The sequence below is a fragment of the Tiliqua scincoides genome, chromosome 5, assembly GCF_035046505.1.
Source record: "Tiliqua scincoides isolate rTilSci1 chromosome 5, rTilSci1.hap2, whole genome shotgun sequence".
NCBI classification, from domain to species: Eukaryota; Metazoa; Chordata; class Lepidosauria; order Squamata; family Scincidae; genus Tiliqua; species Tiliqua scincoides.
Genome location: NC_089825.1, coordinates 58,384,973 through 58,408,619, shown reverse-complemented (window position 1 = coordinate 58,408,619; position 23,647 = coordinate 58,384,973). Strand labels below are relative to the sequence as shown.

Genomic DNA, 23,647 nt, shown 5'->3' with positions numbered 1-23,647 from the left:
GGCTCTCCTGCGTGTCACCATCTTGGATTGCATGAGATCTCCCATGAGATCCCATGAGATCTCTTGGATCAAGTTGGTGACACCTAGAAGACCTCAGAAGAGAAGGCCACTGGGGATATCCTGTAGTACCCTGTAGGTATGCCATGGTGCCCTCAGGTGCTGCGGCACACAGTTTGGGAACCACTGAGATATAGTGATGTGATGAAATCCTTGAAGAGTATAAACAAAATTGCCATTGCTTAAGAATGAGAAGTTGCAGGATTGGTTCCATAAAGTCTGAGAAATAGGAAGGATTATCTCTATAGGTTAAGAGTGCCCTATAGCCAAATCAAACATTTGGAGACAGTATGTGGCACATGCAGATCCAAAAGACTGAATTGAGTTGTAGTCTCAAATTTGTGTTTCATAATTTTAATTATTGTATCTACTGCTTTGGGTACTTCTATTAGAAAAGTGGTTATATTGAATACAATAAAATACATGTTGCCTTGAGCAAAACAAAATCATAGCACACTGATCACTAAAATGTGAACTTTGAAAGAGTTTGTAATTGAGTGTTGCTTTTCTAACAGAACGAAGTTCCTGAAGAGAAGAAAGAAGAGTCTTTGTTAGATTTTGACTTTGATCCTTTCAAGCCTGATGTGGCAGCTCCTGTGCCATCCCATTCCCCAATGTCTCAGGTACTTTCTTGGCTTGACACTTCCTAATCATAGATGTGCAGTCACAAAACCTTGTCTGAGGTTATCAAGCCTGTGGGTATGCTTTGATTCTGTGAGAACACAGAAAAAGTGTAGAGTGCAGGTTCTTCAGAAACTCAATGTAATTAATGTTTAAAAGCCTGTTTCCAGTCCATATGTTTGAACATGTATGGCCAATGCCTACTGGTCTTCAGAACCAGAAGGGTAGCTGCAGGGAGCAGTGGTAAGGTTAGCCAGCTTGGATAGGCATAATGAGCCCACTTGGTTGACCCCTTAATGCCCCAATACAAGTGGCAGTGGTGACACAAGTTGATGAAGAGACTCATGCCACTGCTGTCACCAGCTCCCCATCTACCTATGGGGCATCCCCCCACAAAGTTCTTGTGCCTTGTGGGCCTTGTGGGGCTTTAGAGCAGGGATTCTGAACCAAGGATATCGTACCTGTGGGGCTACGAGAACCAAATTATTGGGGTATGGGACTCGATCTCTGAATTGAAGTAGATTGGATTATAAACTATCCAATCTACTCAATTATCTACGTCATTATCAATATGGATTGAGGCATTCTGTTCCTAACTATCCATATGTAAAGTAAACCAGGCTATTGACCTCTTTTGAATTCAAACTGGTACCTAATAAGACTGGTGATGATGATTTTACAGTCTGAAGAAGGGGGTTTGGGAACATATTGGACAATTCCTGGGCGGGGGTGGTTTGTAATCGTAAAAAGATTAAGAGCCCCTGCTCTAAAACATGCTCCCATTGGCCAGTGGGGAAGGCAGGAGGAGCCACTTCAACCTGGTATCCTTCAGTAAGCTTGGAAAGTGCAGGGGCTTTAACACAGCATGGGAGACCCAGGCCAGGGCTTTGCCTCCAGTAACCTGATGCCAACACTAGGTGACTGAGTAAGCCTCATCACAGTTAGAGGAGGGACTTCAGTGTTTTCCAGAGCTCCTAGCCTGTAACGTACCATGACAAGTGAAACCAGAAAAACCCGTGCAAAATAGTTTTAGAATGAAGGATAAATAATGCAAAATTGGGATGTTGGAAATGTGCCCAATTTGCATAATTTATACAGGTTGCAGAACTCATCTTCTCTTGGTTGGGGAGAAAATAGTAGTCTGCTTTGGCAATGGAGTGCGCAACAGGCAGAAGAAATATTCAATTGCCATGAGATTGTCAAGTCTCTGAAAAGCTGGGTCAGACTGATAACTTTGATGCCAGCTTTTCATGAAACTGATGACTTTTCCTGAAAATGTTGCAAAATACTTCCTAAGATCATCCACATTATAGTACAAACAAGATATCCTTACTGATAGTTTTTTCTTTCCTGTTACACGTATGAGGATTGGATCCAAAGAACAATACAATGAGCAGAAGGAAAATAGCTATTAGTGTTATTTCACACACTCTTATGAAAGACATTGTGCAGCTATGTGGCTAGAGTGAGTCCATTTGTTCCCCCTTTTTTTGGTCTCTATCCTTTACCAGGTCAGCTTTCGTAATATTTTGATACCCTAATAAATCCTTCCCTTAGAAGGGCTTTTATGCTTGCGCGTTTTAACATTTTTTCCTTCCTCATACCATCTTGGCAGATTTTCTCACACTCCTCGGTACAGCAGATTGTGCTCTTTCTGTCACCTCGAGCCAGACACATTGGAGCATATCCTGATTTATTGCCCAGCGCATTGTCCACTTCGAAAGTTGTTTTTGGATCCCTTTTTACGACATCCTACTGTTCCATTTGTCGATCCCTGTTTCGCTTTGCTAAGCGATAACCAGGCAGATATTGCCTTAGCAGTTGCCAGTTTTTTATCCCAAATTATTAAAATATCTTCCATTTCCTAAATCAATTTCTATTTCCCCTCTCTATCATGTATAGTCCTTCAGTGGTTGATTATTCTTTAGTGACTGTTGTAATTTTATATGCCAATAAAGGTATGATTGTATTGTATTGTATTGAGTGAGTCCAGCTTGCAACAAAGCAGGTGAATGAAGATTACATTTCTCTCAGTCTGGGTGTATTGTGGCAGTGGGCAATCTCATATCAAGACACTTCTTGAAATGTGTGCCCAAATTGTCCTGCAGTTTGGCCCTGAATCATGAGCTGTGGATCTGTGTTTTCCCCTGGAATCGGTGCTGGGGGAGTTTGGAAAGACCTTAAAGCACAGTGGCCAGTTGACACACCATATCAAGGCAGAAGCTGCTTTATCACTTAAGGAGATGCTGCTCTCCAACAAGGTTATCTACATAACTCAGGCTTGCAAACATGCGCTTGTCACAATTTAGGTGCATACATAAAGTCTTGAGTTTTCCACCTGAAATACGTATAATGTGTGATGTGGCCTTGAGGCCCCTCTTGGTGCTCCTGAGAAGATCCTCTTCATTTCCATAGGGATTGTGCAGGTGGACTTCCCAGAGGCTTTTGTCCTACAAATCAGAATCTCTCTCCTGATGTGTGGACTTGGTGAAATCCCTCACAAGCACACTGAATCCACCCCCTGAAAAAATGCTAAGCCACAGTGTCTTGCGCATGTGAATAATCATGGTTCTATTATGCCTTACAGCACATAAAAGGGTGTACAAATGAGGTTTTCAACACTGTCCTTCTTTTCCCTCTGCTCAGACGCTACCTTGGGATTTATGGACGGTAAGGTGGCTTTTTATCTTTGTGCGCTGTCTTCTAGATTTATTTTATGTAGCACCATTACTATGCACAGTGTTCAACAGAGCAACATATAAGCAAAGGGGAACAGTCCCTGCCTGCAGGGGCTGGTGTCATAAATTTAGGCAGAGACAGTGGGGAGGTTGGAGAAGAAATGGTAACTGGCTAAATGTGCCAAGGACAGTTGCACATACTTAAGCTTGCTTGTATTTGAGGATGCAAACTGAAAGATTGTGTCAAAGAATTAATGGAGGTTTTCTAGACCTGTATTGTCACCAGAGCCTGGAAGGTTTGAAGTCATTTTCTCAGAAAAAGAATGAAATAGACATTGAAAACATTGCTCTAAAACAGTGGTTCCCACACTTTTTCGACTGGCAGCTCCATTGACCTACTGAGCCACTGGCCACAGCTCCCCATTTGGGCTACAATCCTATACGTTGTATCGGACAGCTGATTTTTCATGGCAATTCTGTGGCTCCCCTGGCTGTTTTCTGCAGCTTCCCAGGAAGCCACTGCTCATGGTTTGAGAACCATGGCTCTAAATGACAGCTTCCAGACCTTCTGTGCAGTGGTGTGCTGCTGGCAAAGATGTCTGCCATAGATGGAAAGAAAATTCTGCTCATGAAAGGACACCTTTTTGCTCTTGCAAGAACCCCTGTATGAGACCAGCTCTTTCTTTTTATGAAAAAAGTTTCTGTCAATTTAGTGCTTCAGTAAAGGCATGGATGTCACTCGTTGTGTTTACACAACATTGATCTGTGCCAGATTATTTGCTATATCTAACACCTCTGTGTGTTACATCCCATTCCTTTAAAAAAAAAAAAATCAACTTTCCAAAATAGAGCTGGGAAAACAAATTTATTCCAAGGATTTATAGCCTACATTTCCTGCGTTTGCAAGCCCAAGGCAACTAACAATAGAAATGGAGAAAAATGACACGCGCGTGTGCACGCTGTGTCTTGCCAGTCATAGCCGTGCAACTCTACAGTGATTTATCATCTGCATGAATGCGAAGGTGACAAGTAGTGTATTTTCAAGGATAGCTGTATTGGTTCTTGGTGCAGCAGACTAAGGGTCCAATCCTATCCAACTTTCCAGCTCTGGTGTAGCCACAATGCAGCCCCATGGTAAAGGAACACATGTTTCATACCTTGAGAAGGCCCCAGTGACTGCCCCTCTACCACAGAATGCAGTGCACACCTGACTGGTACAACTGCACCAGCACTGGAAAATTGGATAGGATTGGGACCAGGCAGCCCAATCCTGAGCTCCCCAACCCGCAGGGCTTCAGCGGTGCTGAAAATGGCTGCTGCCGCATCCTCTACACCCCAGGCAGCCTCCGGCGGCTCCTCAGGAGAAGGGGACTTTTGTCCCCTTTCCCCGGATAAACCGAGTAGCCCCGCAATGGGGCTACTTGATTCTATGGTGACCCAAAGGTTGGTGTAGATTGACGAGCCTCCATGTTGGGTGCTGAGCCCGACACAGAGGCTCTGGATCCGCTCCACCGATCCTGCCTCCATCCCGCCCTGCTCCCTTCCCCCAGAGCACCTCCTTCCCGCCCTCCCTCTGCCTCCCCCTTCCCCGGAACACCTCCTCCCCACCTCCCCCCCATACCTCCATGCCTCCACCTACCTCTCAGCTGCTCGGCAGTCTGTGCAACCACCAAGCAGCAGAGCTCAGGCACTCACCCAGTGCTAGCCCAGCATTAGCCCAGTGCCAGCTAGCGGTTCCAGCACCTGTGCCAGGGCCCGTAGATGTGCCTAATGGCACATTTGCAACAGTGCACGCTGGTGGTGAGCTGGCATGCCAAGCTTCAGGATAGGGCTCTAAGAGTCTTGTGGCACTTAAAAAAAACAACCAAATTTATTGTTGCATTCATTTTTATGGGCTACAGTCCAGTTCATCAATCTGACAACTTGTTGGTCTTGTTGAGATTGCATTTTGACTGATCCTCTTTTAAAATAGAGAATCCTGCATTAATAAAAATGCTAAACAGAAATATTGTTTCCAAATGTTCATATGTGACTTCAGAATATAAACACTGTTATCAAATTTCTTCATTGGAAAGACCTTAAAAACATTAAATTAAAAGAAGCCTAAAGAGCCAAAAGTAAATACAGTGAGTTGGTGTAATTTGGTGAGCTGGTGTAATTAACCAGCTTTATGTTGGTTCTTTTTCCTCAGTTCTATTATATTCCTGGACATCTCAATGCAACTTAATTAATTATTGCGTACATTTCTACAACAGTACTAGACGCCTTTTGCAAAGTTTGTATAAGCTAGCCTTGCCATAGGCAGCCTGCGAAGTTTTCAAGGGTGTCTTGAGGTGTCTCTTTGCCCCAGCAGAATAGACAAATGGACTTGGCTCAAGGCCAAAAATAACTGCATTATGGCAGGTATTACTGTACATTGTTGGTGGTCACTTGAAAATCTGAGATTTGGGGGGGTTGGTCTTGCTTCTGATCCCTGCTTGAGTACAAGGGCAAGTAAAATTGCATGAATATGAAAGCTTCTGTCACACCAAAACAGCAATGGCAGCTTTATATCCTTTCTAAATTGGTGACTTCAGTAATGTGAAGGTGCTTTTGGATGTAGTGGAAATTCAGCATGCTGTATTTTGATGGTTCACCATCAGCATATGAATGCAATGACTCCTGGAAGCCATTGCTTGCTTTTTAGTGACAGGAGCTGTGATGCCTGCAAGCTTTTGGTCGTTTTATTGATATGGTTTTCTTCTGCACAGACAAGCAACGAACTGGTGCAGCCGGTAAGCAGACCTCTCTTGCAACTGCTAACACTGCTGTTTAGATTGCTAGCTGCTGTCTCCAACTGTATGTTAGTCCTGCTCCCCACCATAAGTTGTGATAATTCCTTAATTTAGTCACGTGTCATGTTTAAACTAAAGTTGCCATAGTAAAATATTGAACTTTGTTTTCTCATCAAGTCCACCTGTATCTTTTTCATCTTGTTTTTTTCTTTACTTTTCTGTCTGCCTAAAGCCTGATTCTTCAAAAAGTCTTTCCCTCTGTAACCTGGTCATGGAGGAAAACCCAAACAATGGGTCAGCAGAAGATATTAACAAACCCCAAACTGATCTAGGTTCGCACAGCTGGGGCCTAGATGGTAGTGCAGCCAGTGAGAGCCAGGAAAGGGCGGAAGGTGGTCCTTTGCCTTTCCCTGAGGGAGAGCAAACCTCAGCAGAATCGTCTGTTGCGCTGGCTACCACTACCTGGCCTGCAGTAGGCGAACAAGAGGACAGTGCATCTTGGATGGCCTCCTTAGGTGAAAACCAAAATTTCCCGGAAATGCACTTGGACACTGGTCATGATGCGGACTGTGGTACAGACCTGGTGGAGACTAATCAGCCTTTAGTGAATGAGACTTTGGCAGAGTGGCCGCCGGTGGGAACTGATGGCTTTTTGGGTGGCACCCCATTTAGTATGGACAACACAGAAGAGGAGAACCAAGAAACAGAAGAGTCTTTTTGGGCAAATGTGGAGCCATGCGAAAAGGTAGAAACCAGAGTTGTTAACCGCAAGGAGCTAGACCACACAGAGGAGTTGGAAGAGAGAGATTGGGACAGTAAAGGCAACAGTGCAAGAGAACATCTTGAGACCCTAGCAAAAACAGATCATGAGATCCTGGAGAGCACTGAGGTTGAAATTAGAAGGGGTTCAGAATATAATCACAGGAAACCAGAGACAACCGCAGATAGAAATGGTCAGGATTTTGGCTTAGAGTTTAATGGAGTTGCTATGATTCAGATGACAGGTGAAAGACTTGCAGAGGATATAACGAGCACAGGGCTGGGGGATGGGGTGAGCAACTCTGCAACTGTAGAACACAGTGGGTTTGAACCTGAGAATGGGTTAAGTTCCTGGAATCATGGAACAGAGTGTGTGGATGACTTGCCCTGTGCTAAGAACACAGCCATAACGTGCACACAGGAAGGAGCCATGGCAAATGTTACGGGATTGGCTGCTGTAGATATCAGAGACAAATCAACTGTGAAGGTTGGAAAACCTGATTGTGGCAGTGAGCTGCCTGGTGCAGAAGAGCCTGGGAAAGAGACTGAAGAGCATAGCTATGGCATCCATCAAAACAGTAACGTTGCCGGTGAATGCGAAGCTGCCTTTATACCCTTTGAACAGAACATGGTTCTGCAGCCTGGGTCCACTGCCACAGCTGATGCAAACCTCATTAGTTCTGGGCTAGATAATGTGGAAGATGCCTTTGTAGACAGGGAAGCATTTTGCATGGCTGAAGAACGTAATAGTGACGTTAGTGTCCCCGAAGCATTGGAAATGGATCCCTGGCAGGCCAACTGGGATCCAACAGTTAGTACTGATTCCTGGGGGCTTCCTAACCAAAACAATGGCTATGATAACTGGCCCTTCCCTCCCAAACAGGACTCCGTGGATGGAAGTCTTGGGAGCCCCTGGGCAGGTTTCAGTGATAATTGGTCTACTCAAGATCTGGGAGGTTTAGATAACTGCTGGGGAGCTGTGGTTATAACACCATACCATCAGAATCAGGAGCCACCTTTAAAGCAAGGATCAACTGGGGAACAGGCAAATGTTAGCAGCAGTGGACCAAGCAAGGAAATAGGTAGGCCGTTGGCTCTGTTCCAAATGGGACCTTCCCGAAATGCTAGCACCGAGAGCTCAACTAGTCCAAAAGAAAATGAGACCAACAGCTCAGATTTATCTGAAGATGAAATTGCTAACCGGAGATATGGATTGTTGTACCAGGAGATAGAGGCTGATAAAGAAGAGGTACCTACCCCAGTGTGTAGCCTAGTCTAGAAATGAAAGTTCCTTAGGTCATGTATGCATATATATATAACCTTGTGTTTTACAAACAGTCCTCTTTCTTTGTTCTCCCTGCCCTCCTTTGCTAACCTAGTGATCATTCCAACATTTCAACTTTGATACAGTTCAACCATAAAGTACATTAGGTTGACCAAAAAGTGGTTGGCTGTTGAACACACCATCTTCCACTGTCTTTTTATTTTTGAATGCTGTTTTCTAGTGCGATATATGCAACTCCAGTCTTCTCCAAATCTCAGACTGTATCGTTATTCTTTTCTCTTTCTCTTTAATGGCATTAATAGCTTCACACTGCTTGTTGGAATTGTTATTCTTTCCCTTTACTTTTAAAAAAAATCCTTTTTTGATTTTTTTTTAACTGTGTGTCTCGTAATGTGCAAGCAAGAGTTTGTAAAATGTGATTTACACTTGAGCAACAGTTAATTTAATGCTAACAATCATTTTGTTCTGAATTCCAATTTTACTTAGGCTTCTAGCAATGCTTTTAATGGATTCACACAGGTAAGAAATCCTGTCATTTGAGATAAATTGTGTCATACAATATATACCGAGTCCATGGAACTCAATACCATAATATGTGGTTATAAACCAATGTATGGTTATAAACTAGTAGCTTAGCTGGTTTCAAAAGGGATTGTACGCATTTATGGAGGACAGGGTTCATCTATCATGCAACTTCTGGGTTTAGAGGTATTTTGCTTCTGAATGCCAGTAGTAGGAGAGCATTGGAGGGAAAAAGATATACAGGTATAACCTAATTATCCATGGATTTTTCATCCAAAGTTTTATCTCAACATGATGAGTAGGGCCTTTTAAACTAAAGAAAAAAAGTTGCTAAACAATAGCCTCGTTAATGTGAGAGAGGGCAGCTGCCTGACAATCCATCAATCATTCTCTCTCCAGGAACTTAGAACAGCTTCACTCCAAGGCAAGCGACCCCTCCCTTCCCCCTGAGCACTTGAAAGAAAGATAATCTCTTGGCATTCTTTCCCAGTGCTGAGCTCTGGGTGAAGGGAGGGGTCGCTGCCTTGGAGTGAACCCTTTCCAAGCACCTGGAGAGAGAATGATTGATGGATTGTCTGCCTAATGATTCTGTCTTGCATCACAAAGGTCAGCAAGGATAGATTGCCTACCAAAGGGACATTTTTTTAAATATGGATTTGCTTTAATGCAATTTTTGCCATCCATGTGAGTTTTGGGAATGGAAACCTAGCTAATACTGAGACCCAACTTACCTTTCTTGCTCATGGACTTCTCAGTGATGTCTGCTCAACTATTGTGGGACACATGATGCTGGACTAGTTGGGCCTCTGGCCTAATCCAAGGCCTAGTCCAAGGCCAAGGCTAGGGTCCTTCTTATGTTCTTGCACCTTGTCTTGACCTGATGCTTGAACCTTCAAAGTCCCCACATGCTGGACTTGGGAGGTGATACAGCAAAAGATGCATAATGTCCCCTTATGAATTCAGCAATGTCACACTACATTCTTTATTTGGATGTGAGGTGAGCTAGTAGTGCACTTTTTAAAATGGACTTTCTCCCAAGACATTCGAAAGACATTTTTAATTTTGCTGTATGAACGTTAATTAGCATGATGGTGCTAATGAAGTTCCTTACAGAAGAAAAACTGTTTTGAAGCATGTAGTGTCTAGTCGAATAAGAATTTGGTCATCCATAGGAATTGGGTTGAGTTGTTTAAGGTATGTTAGGCATGTTTAAAACCTGAATTTTTTTTTCCAAAGGGTGGCAGTGGGGAGATTATACAGGTCTGGACCACAGGGTTAACCCTTTCCTCCCCATGTTATTTTCTGACTGAAACGCCCTTGCTGAAGTTGCTATTAGTAGCTATTTACAGCAAACCAATCATTCAGAATAGTGCTTGCTAAGGATTAATGTGATAATGCACACAAATTTTTGATCAAATCCACCATCTTTATTATGGTATCCGTGTGCAGGTACACTATGGGCGTAATCCGAACCCACTTTCCAGCACCGACATAAGGACAGTGCAGCTCCATGATAAGGGAACAAACATTCCCTTACTTTGAGGCGGCCTCCATGAGTGCCACCAAACTGCAGGATGCAGCACGTGTTCCATTGACTATGCCAGTGCTGGAAAGTTGGTTAGGATTTTGGCCTATAAAACCTAGGAAGTTTACATGGGAATTTTTTTCTCAGAAACCATTTGGCAGTTCCTGTTGGATCAAATAGACTTTGACTACTACATTTAGCACTGTTTAATCTTAATTGAATTTATGTTATGTTTAGAATGTTTTAATATGCTGCTATGAGTCGTTTCAAAGGCCAGAATTGAAAAGCGGCACACAAATGTCAGTGCATAAGATCCTAATACTACTGTACCATATGCAGTTATTATCTGCATAGTTTGTTCATATAAGATGCAGATTTGACCAGGCATAGACTGTAAATTTTTTACAAGCTTAGTCTTACTAAATGTTATGTCTTGTGTTTTCTGTTTGTACCTTCCTAGGATACTTCCCTGTTCTCAATGCAGTCAAGTCAGAATGTGATGGATAACTTGGTAAGCTGCTTTTGTCGTGGTATTTGTCAAAATGGGCAAGCCTTATGTTTTCTTCTACTATGCTGCTTGGTTTGTTGGGCTGTGAGGACTTCTGTTCTACTGATCTGCATTACCTTTACCTACCCTCTGTCCTGCCCCATTCTCCTTCATTCATCTTGGAACTTGAAAAATTGCCTTAAACTGAGTTCAGTGTTGGGCGATCTACTTCAGTATTGACACACTATCTGGCAATGACTCTCAGGGGTTTCAGAGTTTTCCCTGCCTTGCTTGGAGATGCCAGGGATCAAACCTGGAACCTTTTGTATGCAAAGCACACATTCTACCACTGAGTTAGAACCTGTCCCTTAAAAAGCATAAGGCACTATGGAAAGTCTCCAATCAGATCTCCCAGCAGCCTTAACTCCTCTGCCACCCATGTCCCTCATGGAAGATGGAGTGTATATGTGCAAACTAAATGTACCCTCTTACATGGGCTGAGGGATGAGACTCAACAAGTCTTCTGTTTGCAACAGAATGTATGGATACATCATTATATGGTTGCTAGTTGAAATGTGTGAGAAAATAAATTAGTAGATCTAGGTCATGGGTCTCCAAACCCCGGCCCGGGGGCCAGATGCAGCCCACGGCAAGCCTCTATCCGGGCTGTGGCCAGCCTCTTGTCCCCTGAAAGCCTCTGGCCCACTTGGCCAAACATGACTGGAACTGTGCTCTGGTTGCATCTGGAGGGTGTTCCAAGGGCCAGAGATTTTGAAGGAATGAGCCCATCCATTCATTTATTTACTCTTCTAAATTCCATCTCTAATTTATTTATATAAATTTTATATTTAAATTTTTTTCGGTCCTGAACACCATGCCAGATATTTGATGCGGCCCTCTGGCCAAAATGTTTGGAGACCCCTGATCTAGTTCAATGATGTTTGCTTCCAATGAGAAATCTGTAGGGTGATTTCAGCCATTTATGTCTGAAATGTATTTATTTAATTAAGTCTGGGTCTACTGTAAGATGTAAAGATGTGGAAGCTCTGCCTTCAGTTCTTGTTTGCATCACTGACTGGCTAAGCTCTATGTCTTGAATTTTCTAACACATCCAAACTGTTGCATATATCATACTGGTAACTGTTTCTTGCGAAGTTCCAAGAAAGTGGCGAGAGAGAGAATGGATGACCTGTGCTTCCTCTTGCTATGCTGCTGAGTCTTGTCCAAAGACAAGAGAGAATTTTAAAAAATTAAGTTAACATGTTTTAAAAATAAACTTAAGAATCCTAACTGCACAGATCCTGGTCCCATAATGTACAGCATTCTCCTCAATTGGTTTGTTTATCTACATTTTCAAAAAATATATATACGATAACTAAAGACTGAAGCAGAAGAAGCTCCGCCTGTAGAACTTCAGGCTGAGGAAGTCCCAAGTGCCCCTGATGTGGATGCCTCTGCCGCTGAACAGCTCACGGAGGCTGGGGAGCCTGCTGGGGAGCCTGCTGGGGAGCCTCCTGCAGAACCTGTGGTGAGTGACTGGTACTTCATGTGCCTTCACACTCATCCAGATAGTGCCTCATCATGTTTGTGCACATCACATTTCACCCATGTTGTCCATTTTTTATCTTTATGGGACTTTACGAGTGGATGGTCAAAAGCCTTGGCCTACCAAAAGTGGTCTGTGGTGGGCATGGCTGAGGAAACTGTGGACCAAGGGGTTTCTTGCTCCCTTCCCCCCCCATTACACTTTATTTCTGCAGGTTAAGTTGCTGTTAGGTGCTTCTGGGATATATATGCTTTCCTTTCTCTGAAAAACCAACATTTCTGTCTAAGACTGCAGCCCTTCAAGTCATCAGCAGATATGATTAATGTCTATAAGGTTTCCGCTAGAACGGTTGCTTGGCTGAATTTGAACTGAAATGGTAGTCTTTGTACATGCTAATAATTCTTGACACTTAAAAATTATTTAGCTGTTTTAAATAAGAGTCTAGGAACTTATCTTCTGGAGACATTTTGTTCTGGATCAGGGGTGTCCAAAGTTTTTGGCAGGAGGGCCACATCATCTCTCTGACACTGTGTCGGGGCCCGGGGGAAAAAAAGAATTAATTTACATTTAAAATTTGAATAAATTTACATAAGCTGACATAAATGAATATATTAAAGAAGTTATATGGATGAATGAAGGTCTTGCAATAGCTCAAGGCCTATAAAAGGCCTTGCACAAAGCAAGGCTGGCCTGTCCTTTGCTGCCGCTACTGCATCACAGATGTGAAACAGCAAGCAGTGGAGGAAGCCCTCATCCCACAGCTCACACGAGAGGTCAAACCATTGCCCTCACACTGAGAGCAGTTGTGTCAGGCCAGTGCAGGCTCCAACAAATCTCTGGAGGGCCAGCGGCTCATTGGAGACTGGGGGCTCCCTGAGGGTCACATTGAGAGGCCTCGAGGGCCGCATGTGGCCCCAGGGCCGGGGTTTGGACACCCCTGTTCTGGATGATGCTACTTGTATAGATGGAGCTAGACAAGAGGTCTGTGCTCAGAACTGTACTTGGTTTTGGGCAGTGGCCAAAAGCCTTCAGCAGAGTCTAAAAGAAAGCTTTTTTGTCATTATGAATAAAAGCAATCTTTCTACAGTGGAGTGGCTCTTTATCTATAAGTACTGAGCTGTTCATTTGAGAACCTGCTGACTTGAATATTATTTTCTCGTAAAGAACTAGCCAACATAATACATTTTGTGCCTGGCATGGTAGGGGGTGCATGTTCTCTCTGATGCCATGCTGCACACTTTAAGAATGGAACTAGACATTACAGGAGCTGGTTGCCATCAAAAGCAGTAGCACTATGTCCTCATCACCTTTCTCCTCCAGTAACTTCTAGTACTAAAAGGCATGTGACACTCTGTTGCCTTGCTGCTAGGATTCTCCACCTGCACAGGAATCGGCCCATACATAAAGTGAAGTGAGATGGAGAGACTCACAGCATAGTGATGTATTACCAAGTCCTGGTTTTGACTGTCAAAGGCCTATGTGACTTGGGTTCATCGTACCTACCCTTCTCCATATGAATCTGCCTATTTTCTAAAGCCTTCTGGGGATGCTCTGCTTCAGGCTCCTATCCCAGTTGAGGTGAAGCTGGTAGAGATGCAGGACAGAATCTTGTCTGTGATTGCATCTGGTTTATGGAATGCCCTCCCTATGAGGACCATCTGAACACTGTTGCCTTCCAGAGATGGGCAGAACCTGCCCAGCTTTGCCAGCCTAGTGTACAATTAGGTGAAGTTTGCTTTAGATCTCGTTTTGCTGCTGTTTGCTCTAACTTGTGCATTTTTTGTGTGTTGTTGTATTGATTTCATTTTATTACAATTTTCTTTTGGGAACCACTCTGATCTCCTTTTCAAACAAGCAAAGGCAGAAGGAAAAATCTTGGCAAACCAGCCTGTGGGCCCTAGCCTCTGCCCCCTTAAGGGGCAGCCTGGAGGCAGGGAGGAGGCAGCGGCGCGATCCCCAGGATCGTACCACTCAGGGGGCTGCAGGGGCTTGGGAGCACTTACCCAAGCCTCCTGCAGCCTCCCCAGGGTGCGGGGAGCCCGGTGCGAACCTTTGTTAGGGCTCCCCGCAGTAGTGAAAGTGGAGCAATCGCACTCCACTTCCGCTTTGTATTGAGAACAAAATGGCTAATATTATAATGCCGTTGTACAAATCGATGGTAAGGCCACACCTGGAGTATTGTGTCCAGTTCTGGTCGCCGCATCTCAAAAAAGACATAGTGGAAATGGAAAAGGTGCAAAAGAGAGCAACTAAGATGATTACTGGGCTGGGGCACCTTCCTTATGAGGAAAGGCTACGGCGTTTGGGCCTCTTCAGCCTAGAAAAGAGTCGCCTGAGGGGGCACATGACTGAGACATACAAAATTATGCAGGGGATGGACAGAGTGGATAGAGAGATGCTCTTTACACTCTCACATAACACCAGAACCAGAGGACATCCAATAAAATTGAATGTTGGGAGAGTTAGGACAGACTAAAGAAAATATTTCTTTACTCAGCGTGTGGTTGGTCTGTGGAACTCCTTACCACAGGATGTAGTGATGGCGTCTGGCCTGGACACCTTTAAAAGGGGATTGGACAAGTTTCTGGAGGAAAAACCCATTACGGGTTACTAGCCATGGTGTGTATGTGCAACCTCCTGATTTTAGAAATGGGCTATGTCAGAATGCCAGATGCAGGGGAGGGCACCAGGATGCAGGTCTCTTGTTATCTGGTGTGCTCCCTGGGGCATTTGGTGGGCCGCTGTGAGATACAGGAAGCTGGACTAGATGGGCCTATGGCCTGATCCAGTGGGGCTGTTCTTATGTTCTTATGAGGCGAGGCGCAATCACTTTTACATTCACTGCTGCAGGGAGCTCTAACAAAGGTTCACACGGGCTCCCCGCACCCTGGGGAGGCTGCAGGAGGCTTGAATAAGTGCTCCCAAGCCCCTGCAGCCCCGAGCGGTGCGATCCTAGGGATCACTTCCACCCACCCCCGCTGCCTCCCCCCGCCCCCGCAAGAACTTACAGTGGCTCAAACTCTCCTGGAGAGTTTGAAAACCACTGCCTTCGTGGAATCCATGGGGCTGCTATTTGCAGTAGTATCAATGACATCTGGTCTTGCAGTGATGCAGTTTTATTGCCAGGAACTTACTTTTGTTGACCTGCTTTATAATTAAAGCACAATTCAAATAGGTGTGCTTTCATATTTTTATATGAAATTGTCACTACTAGCTTTTTCACTGATGTATTTGTGCAACTAACTAGATTTGAAAAATAAAATCGGTCTAAGACTTCAGCTGCGGCAGCTGCAAGAGAATTAATGATAGGAAAAAGTGTTATATAATGCTGTAATATTTAAGGAGATAAAGCTGTGAGAGGTTTCCATAGCAACATGGCTGTCAGCAACTGACTTGGCCTGGCATCTGGATATGTTTGGGGTTTGTAATGCAACTGCAGGCAATATTAGAAGTGATGCATATTTTTAAAAAAGAAACATGGAGTTTGTACATGGAGCACTTAATTTAAGTTACTGGGTAAATTGAAGCTGTAATGTAGAGTGGCTTTTGTATATTTGAATAAATTTTGCCAAAAGGTTTAAAGTGCTATAGGCTTCCTTCAGCCACGTAATACATTCAGATTACACCCAACCGTTGGTAGCAAATGTTAAAACATGTGAATGCACCTGTTAAATATTTTCAGTTTCATTCAATCTAAGTGCTTTAATCAGGATTGGAAAAATATTTCAGATGCCTAGCTGCCAGCATAGGTTGTTAAGATTTCAATTGTGCTAGCTTATCTCAAAGGAAGCCCCACTGAACTCAGTAGAACTTGCTTCTGAGTAGATATGTGTAGGATTGGGTGTCGGAGCCCAAAGCAAAATTTTAGACACTAACCTTGGAGCATTAAATAAATATTTTCGATTTCTAGATACTAGCATTGGTTTACAATGGACCACTGGGTTCCTGGAATATTTCATTTCACAGTCATTGACTTGTTTCTTTGCAAGTCAGCAATAAATTCTGAGACTATCCATTATAGAAATATATTATTTCTATATTCCCTGCATCATCATCACCATCATCATCAAGAAAAGGCCAAAATCCATGCTGTATTTTCCCTCTCATTCTTTGTCCATTGGCCTATTCATTTCCATACATGCCTCCATAGTACCAGCATTCAGCACCATTTCCTTATTACCATTTGTTTTGGAAGACTCTTCCCATTTTCATACAGTCCAGGTGATTCTTCTTGTGAAAAGCCTGACATCAATGCTAAAATCATATCTCTGGTTTTATGAAGGATGCTGTAGAGGCAGGGGTAAAGGAGACAACAGGACTTGCTGAGAAAGAATGTGAGGTACGTATGCATGGTTCAGAGAAAGCAGCAAACAAAATGGCTTACAATGTTATTCATTTATAGCACTTTTCAGCCAAAGAGATGCATTGTTCACTCTCAGTGATCTTAATAAGCATTGACCACGTGGGTTGACTTTTACTTTCTCCCACTTATTGGGACGAGTGTTGGTGATTGTGCCCTACTTTGTATATCATGTACTGTGTACTGTTTGTTTGTTTTTTATCTGAATGCACTGCATGTGGTTACATATCCTGTGTAAGCACTGATAGTCTCTTGCCCAAGCAAAAGAATGAACAAGTCTTGAGTGAGCATCCTGCCACATACTACAGTGACCTACTGCAACTTCACAAACCATTGCATTCTGCTGATACATTTCTGGATGTTCAGTGCAGCATTTCTCAGTTGCAGCCCTCAGGGACTTTGATGTGCCTACCAAAGTGCTAGCTTGCTTTGTAGACATATATAGAACATGAGTGTGCAGTGTCCTTGCCTCATTTCAGCCAGAGCTGAAACCATACATGTGCATCCATTTTTGGAAAAAATAGGACCGGATACAAATGGCCCCCTTTTTGCACTCATTTCCATTCATTCTGGAAAAAAGTATCCAGGCATAATTGGGAATCTGTGCTCCGAACCTTGCTCATTGCCAGTTCATGTTTATGAGGGTTCTTTTTCTTTCTTTCTTTCTTTTTTTAAAGAGTGTCTTACTTTCACCAGAAGATCCATTGCACAGCCAGCTCCTTGCAGTAGCTATTCTGAATGACCCATATGAGTAAAGGTTGCAGTGCAAATTTGCAGAGGGAGTAGAGTTAACAATGACCCTGACTTTTCAATAAGCTCACTACATTAGACTCTCCAGAGGCGGTCAAAAGGCTGCTGCTCCTTTTAGTTTTGGCTCCTTTACCTATTACCACAGTGAGACAGAAGACACTCCCCTATTTATTTAAAAGATTTATATCCTGCATTTCCCATGTCCAAGATGACTTACAAAAAGCACACTAAAATGTACACTATATAAAACTATAAAATCATAAGAACCACTGGGGGAGGAAACTATTTAGACAACAGATTACGGACATCAGAAGTCAGATGACAAACCATCACTCAAACGCCAGACGAAACAGGAACACTTTAAGCCCCTGCTGAAAGACCATGAAGGAGGGGGTTGTTCTTTATTCCCCCAGAAGAAAATTCCATAATTGAGGTGCCACTACAGTGAAGGCTCATCCTTGTGCTGCCATCCCTCTAACTTGGAATAAAGGTGAGCCCCCTCAGATTGCCTAAAAGGGTAGGCTGGAAAGTATGGGATAAGGCAGACCCTCAATAACCTGGACCCAAACCATGGACCTTCCTGCTTGGGGAAATTCAGCTGGCTTCTTCTCTTTGTCTTCAATTAAAATTAATAGTTCCCAGTGCTTTTCTGTGGGACGGTTTTTTGGAAAACTTAGCCATTCTGGATTTAGTATCTCTGCTGCTGTTTGTTTTCTGGCTTGGGTTGATGATGGTTCTGTGATGGCTGTTGGTCCCATTGCAAAGACAAAGGAGGGGTGTAAATATTTTTGCCACAGTAACATTTACATGTCTGGAACCACATAGAAAGGATAAACTTTCCTGTGCCCTTCCCACTCCCTTTCCTGGTCACAGTCCTTAGACACCTTCAAATCAGGATGCTGTAATGAGGACCATTTTGGGATTATGATGAGCCTCCTGAGATAATTTGTTTCTTTATATCTGAACACCTATCCCAGGAGGTGCAGGTACCTCAGCTCTTTGCAGTGTCTTCTGTTTATTTGGTTTAGACTTATCTGGAAGGGTATATAAGAATGATTTTCCTTTTTTATGCTTCCTCATAGTTACAGATGGATTCTGTAGTGGAAGGCCCTATAGTGGAAGGTGAGGATGTTGGAGTCATTCCTGTAACTGAGAGTGGTGAAGGTACTGCTGTCACTGGAACAGAGGAAGACAAACTTCACACTGAAGGAAAAGCAGCAGAGGAATCTCAGGTAAAGCAACCACGATTGTGGGGTTTTTTGTTCTTTTAATGAGTTGCTTTTAGTAATTCAGTGGTCTTCCATGCACTACAAACGTCTAGCAGCTTTATCATCAGTCTGTGAGTTTCCCTAGAGAGTCTTGGGAGGAGTTGTTGAATAAGGTGCTGAGAACTGTTCTCGATCTAGGGATTCTTCCTCAGTTTCCAGGGTTCCCTGAGAAGCAGAACAGATTGCTTAACTAGTTTTAGGGCCCAATCCTATCCAAATTTCCAGTGTTGGTGCAGCCATGTGCTGCATCTTGGGGGGAGGGGGTTCAGTCACACAGGCCTCCTCAAGATAAGGGAGTGTTTGGATAAAGTTGGATAGAATTGGGCCCTAAATTTGTAAGTGTGAATGTATGTGCTGCCATGTCGTGTAATCACGACCATTTCTTGCTCAGCTTCAGTTCTAGCACGGCTGACTGATGTGCACCGGTGTTTTTCTTTGGTGCATACACACATCCACATCCACACCGCTTCTGGGAGCAAGGCTGCTGCATTTTAGAAAAGCTGCAACAGCATTGTTGTATATAGGTCAAGCCTCATGGTCCATGGATTGGATTCAATGTGGGTCCCCTGCCCTTCATTGAAACCCAACCTGGCATGACTTGGACCCTCCAAAGCTTTCCTCAGGTTGCATCTGGGAAGGTCTTGGTGCCCAGACCTGCTGGGTTTCAGTATCTGCAAGAGTTTCAGGAACAGAACCACCATGGATGCAGAGGCACTACTATATATGTGAGCACCTGCATGGGGGGGGGGGTTGTCTAAGGACCCAGAATGTTTGCCAGGGAGCAGTTGGAATGCTACATGGGAGGCTCTTGCAAGCCATATGTGGCCCCTATGCCATACTTTGCCCATCTTTGTTATACAGCTTTATTTTAATGCTGAATGTACAAGAAAAACACAAGGAGCTTTTGACAATTTTTAAAAATTATTTTAGTTGCTAGGAGACAAAGTTCAAAATCTTTATAGATGCTATTGTTCCAAATTTAATTTTTTAAAAAACATTTTTCCTAAGGAAACCCTCAGCAACATTCCTTCAGTAGTAATAGAGCCAGCATCAAATAATGAAGGGGAAGGAGAAGAACATGAGACCGTGGTGAATGAGTCTAAAGATGCTGTGGAAGGCGTTGGCACTGAAGGCCTTGCTAGTGAAACTCCAGAAGCTGCAAGCGATCCCAAACTGATCAAGGAAGTCCCGACAGCATCTTCTGAGGAACAACCTGTGTCACAAGATGATGGCATGCCACCCGGCTTCCTCTTTAAGGTTCACTTGAGCAGTCATTGCTGATATACTTTGCTAAGGGGAAACCTGTCTGTAGGCAACATTATCATTGGTGGAGAGGGCATTCAAGAGAGAAAAAGAATCTTTGCTGTGTGTTCAAGTTTAGTAGTACAGACTGACAACAGGAGGAATGTTCAGTGAGAAAATATTTCCTTGTTTTTTTGCTTTGCAGGTTGAAACTGTACATGACTTCGAGGCTGCTAGCAGCGATGAGCTGAATTTGCTCCGTGGCGATATTGTATTAGTAATTCCGTCAGCGGAGGCTGATCAGGTAACACCAAAGGACCTGTCCCTCAACATACATTAAAATACTTTTTTTCAAGTTTTTCTTGCTTAGATCTGCATTGCCTCATGCCTAACATTTTGAGCAAGCTTTCATATTTTCATTCCTGAAAATGGAGCTATCAGTGGTAACTCACCTTGTTTTGAAATGCCAATACTGGAATTGGAATAAAAACAGATAACTTGCATGAATTAAAGCTGCTTTACTGAAGGCAGTGCTGACCATTGGCTGATTTTGGCTCAGAACATTACACATAACAAGTCAAACAGAGTTTATTAGCAGAGACCCATCTCTGCAAGCCACTGGCACTTGAGGCAGGTGATGACAGGAAAAGGAGTGGGCTGGGTCATGGTACCCTCTTTATGAAACCGTCATATGAAGTTTGCCTGTACCTGAAGTTTGAAGTTTCTTGATACGCTGACTAGTATCTCTTTCAATACCAGGGAAGATAGTGTTTTCCCAGACTTTTAAAAATTTAAAGCAAAATTTTATTTTGCTATTTTAATACGTGATGGTGTTTTTATATTGTCTTTATTATTGCAACCACTCTGATAAGCTCTATGGAAGGGTGGTATCAGTTTTTTTTTTTTTAATTACAATGGGTTGGGGGAAAATGCTACTTTTCAAACATAGGGCTTATCTGTGCGCCAGCCTAATCCTTAAAGTTTTTAAACAAATATGGTGTACATGCATGCAAACATTTATAGTGGAGGCATTTAAGGATTGAGCAGCTGTGTTTTTGTTCTGTTTTTTCTTTATAGGATGCTGGCTGGTTAACAGGCATTAAGGAATCTGACTGGCTTCAGTACAAAGATGCAGCTACCTATAAAGGACTCTTCCCCGAGAACTTCACCCGTCATTTGGAGTAGTTCTCAGCTCAGGCATGAAGAGTATTGTAGGAAGCTCAATCCCTACATTTTGAACCTCTCCAATGTGCAGGAGCACACCTTTATAGTTGAGCCGTCACAGTTTACAGACTGGTGCCAGACAAAAACTTGGTGACATATCAAATGAGCATGATTGCAAGAAATTAAAGCTAGCATTTTCTTGAAGCAGTACGTGGAAAAAAAATTGTCCTTATTTGTTCACATACGTGGCAACGGGTTTGTTTGTACTTTGTCAGAGCTATGGTGATCCTGTAACTTGATCCTTTCCCATGCAAATCTGAGTAGCCTCCTCAATACCAGAACCTTCACTTCTCTGCACTAAGTGTATTGTATTGAGTTGCTGCGCTGCAGAAAACTTGATTAGTAATCCTGTAGTAATGAGGTCAAACTATTCTGATTTCAGTGTATTTTTTAAAAAAAACTGCTGCAAACTTTTTCAATGTTATTTTCAAATAAATATACAACCATGAATGCATATGTGTTGTATGCATATATAAATCATAGGTGGCCAATTTTCTGCATATGTGCTGCAGAGTGCATCAACAGCAAGGGTTTGTGGTAAAGCTGGATGGAAATGGAGGATCCAGAAGTCTGGGAATGGAACAGTCAGGCCTACACTACCATCTGCTCCCCCAATTAACAGACTTGAGGAAAAACCAAGGAAAGCAGCTCTGCTTGTGTACTGTTACATGTTCTAGAGCAGTAGTTTCACACACTGGATTTTTGGTACACTTCCCAAGAGGTAGGCCACTAATGATTATATGCATTAGCACATATCTTACCCATTCATTGTAGTTCCTTGATGTAGTATTGTTCACAGGCATTTGCTCTTATTGTCTGGCATTACAGTAAAGAACTCAGTTCCAAATGAAAATAGCTGCTCCATTGCCAAAACATTAGATTAAATTTCATTCCAAGGTAATAAACAAGTTATCAAGCTCACATTCAAAGCTGCTAAAATACCAAGGAAGGCATGGCTCTGTCACCTCTATATTACCAACTGCTATCGCTAGGGATGAGAACTCTGACAAAGAGGGTTATAATGCTAATTTTATTTTTTAAATTAACTGGCTTGATGAATAAATGTGATTCAAATCTGAGGAAAGATGAACACAATATATTTTCACTACATGTATTATGCAGCACACCTTTGAAGATCCCTTGAAAGTAAAAATATGATGTATCCTGTATCAAAAAGTCATCTGTAACAATTATGTTTTTCAGTGTTGTGTCATTCAAAATAAACCTTTGATCAGCTCCAAACAGTTCAGTTGCATTTCATGAGTAGTCTTTTTGTATATAAACAAAAAAACTTCCACATGAATTCTAAGATGAATTCTATTAAAATGAATTAGACTAATTTCCCAATGTTCATCCTCCACGATACCACTTCACATGGTTCACCTATCTGAAGTACCATTGGAAGTAATGGCCGATGACATTAGTGCTAGTTACTTCTGGGTTGGGAGGCAAGATGCAACAAACACCAGTAAGAGGCTCAGGATGAACAGGAGGACTTTTTCAAGCATGGAAAAGCATGCTTTGGAGCTCTGCACCCTGAGACAAGTCTCCTACCACAGTTGTGTCATGTTCTTGGTCTCACTGCCAGGCAGTAGGGTCCAGGGGTATCACCAGACACTACCTCAAGTACACTGGCAGTACCCATACCACTGGTTGAGAAATACCTAATTAGACTTAGAGTGTGAAATTTTAACAAGCAGGGAGAAATTACCTAGGAGACTAGTTGTAGTCAGGGGCAGGGGAGAATATCTTAGGTGGGGCCAGTTGTGGAAAGATGTTGCATGGCCTCCAGCCACCCATCAACCTCCTTCATGCATTTGGTCAAGCCTCACTTGGTAGCATATGACCAAGAATTTTCACACAAACTACCATATCAGATTTGGTATTAAGTTTTGTTTTGATTCCAACAGACTTTTGTGTTGTATTTTGTGCCTGTAGAGGGAGCCAAATCATCAGCTTTTCTGCAGCTGGCAGTTGTTGTGGTTCAAGTTTTACAATCCACAGCACTGAGTATTTCTTATGCTGCTTTATCAATGCCAACTGGTAACAGCTCTGTTGAGTCTCAGGCAAAGAACCTATTGCCTAGATTTTAATGGGAGGTGCCTGGAACCTTGTACACAGAAAAAGTGAGCTTTCTTACAGAGCTATGTTCTTCATAAGTAGTTAAAACCTGAGTTATGTCATCATGGATAAAATGGGTACTTCACATAACTGCATGTTCAGATATGCAGGCTGGGAGCACTGATTGTTATTTACAGCAAACCTCATCCCTAGACTGAAAGAACTAATCATACTGGCTCATAAAAATCTTACTAAGATACAGCAATGCATTCAGTGCAGAGACACATACCTACCACTCATAGTGATCCAATACACTATTCAAAAATCACATCTAAATAAAGAGATAGTATCCCTTTATGCATTAAGATTATCTGGGCCACATGGAGCTCTGCTTGGGTGGTGAAACCTTTTACCCAATTTGCCAGATGTCTCTAACATTTCCTGTGCAAACTGGGCAGGAGGCTTTGATTCCCAAGCCGAGCTCCATG

General features: G+C 43.0%; 1 protein-coding gene across 1 annotated transcript in view; it reads left to right on the top strand.

Moving 5' to 3' along the window:
• Positions 1–22,330, top strand: part of AMPH (amphiphysin) — a 112,766-nt gene extending 90,436 nt beyond the window's left edge. The window contains exons 12-22 of the mRNA XM_066628319.1: positions 573–680; positions 3,325–3,348; positions 6,107–6,130; positions 8,661–8,693; positions 10,682–10,732; positions 12,090–12,236; positions 16,537–16,593; positions 18,447–18,596; positions 19,641–19,889; positions 20,080–20,178; positions 20,952–22,330. Coding sequence (XP_066484416.1) covers positions 573–680; positions 3,325–3,348; positions 6,107–6,130; positions 8,661–8,693; positions 10,682–10,732; positions 12,090–12,236; positions 16,537–16,593; positions 18,447–18,596; positions 19,641–19,889; positions 20,080–20,178; positions 20,952–21,059 — 1,050 coding nt within the window. The 3' untranslated portion in view covers positions 21,060–22,330. The remainder of the gene's footprint in view (positions 1–572; positions 681–3,324; positions 3,349–6,106; positions 6,131–8,660; positions 8,694–10,681; positions 10,733–12,089; positions 12,237–16,536; positions 16,594–18,446; positions 18,597–19,640; positions 19,890–20,079; positions 20,179–20,951) is intronic.
• Positions 22,331–23,647: the final 1,317 nt, after the last annotated feature.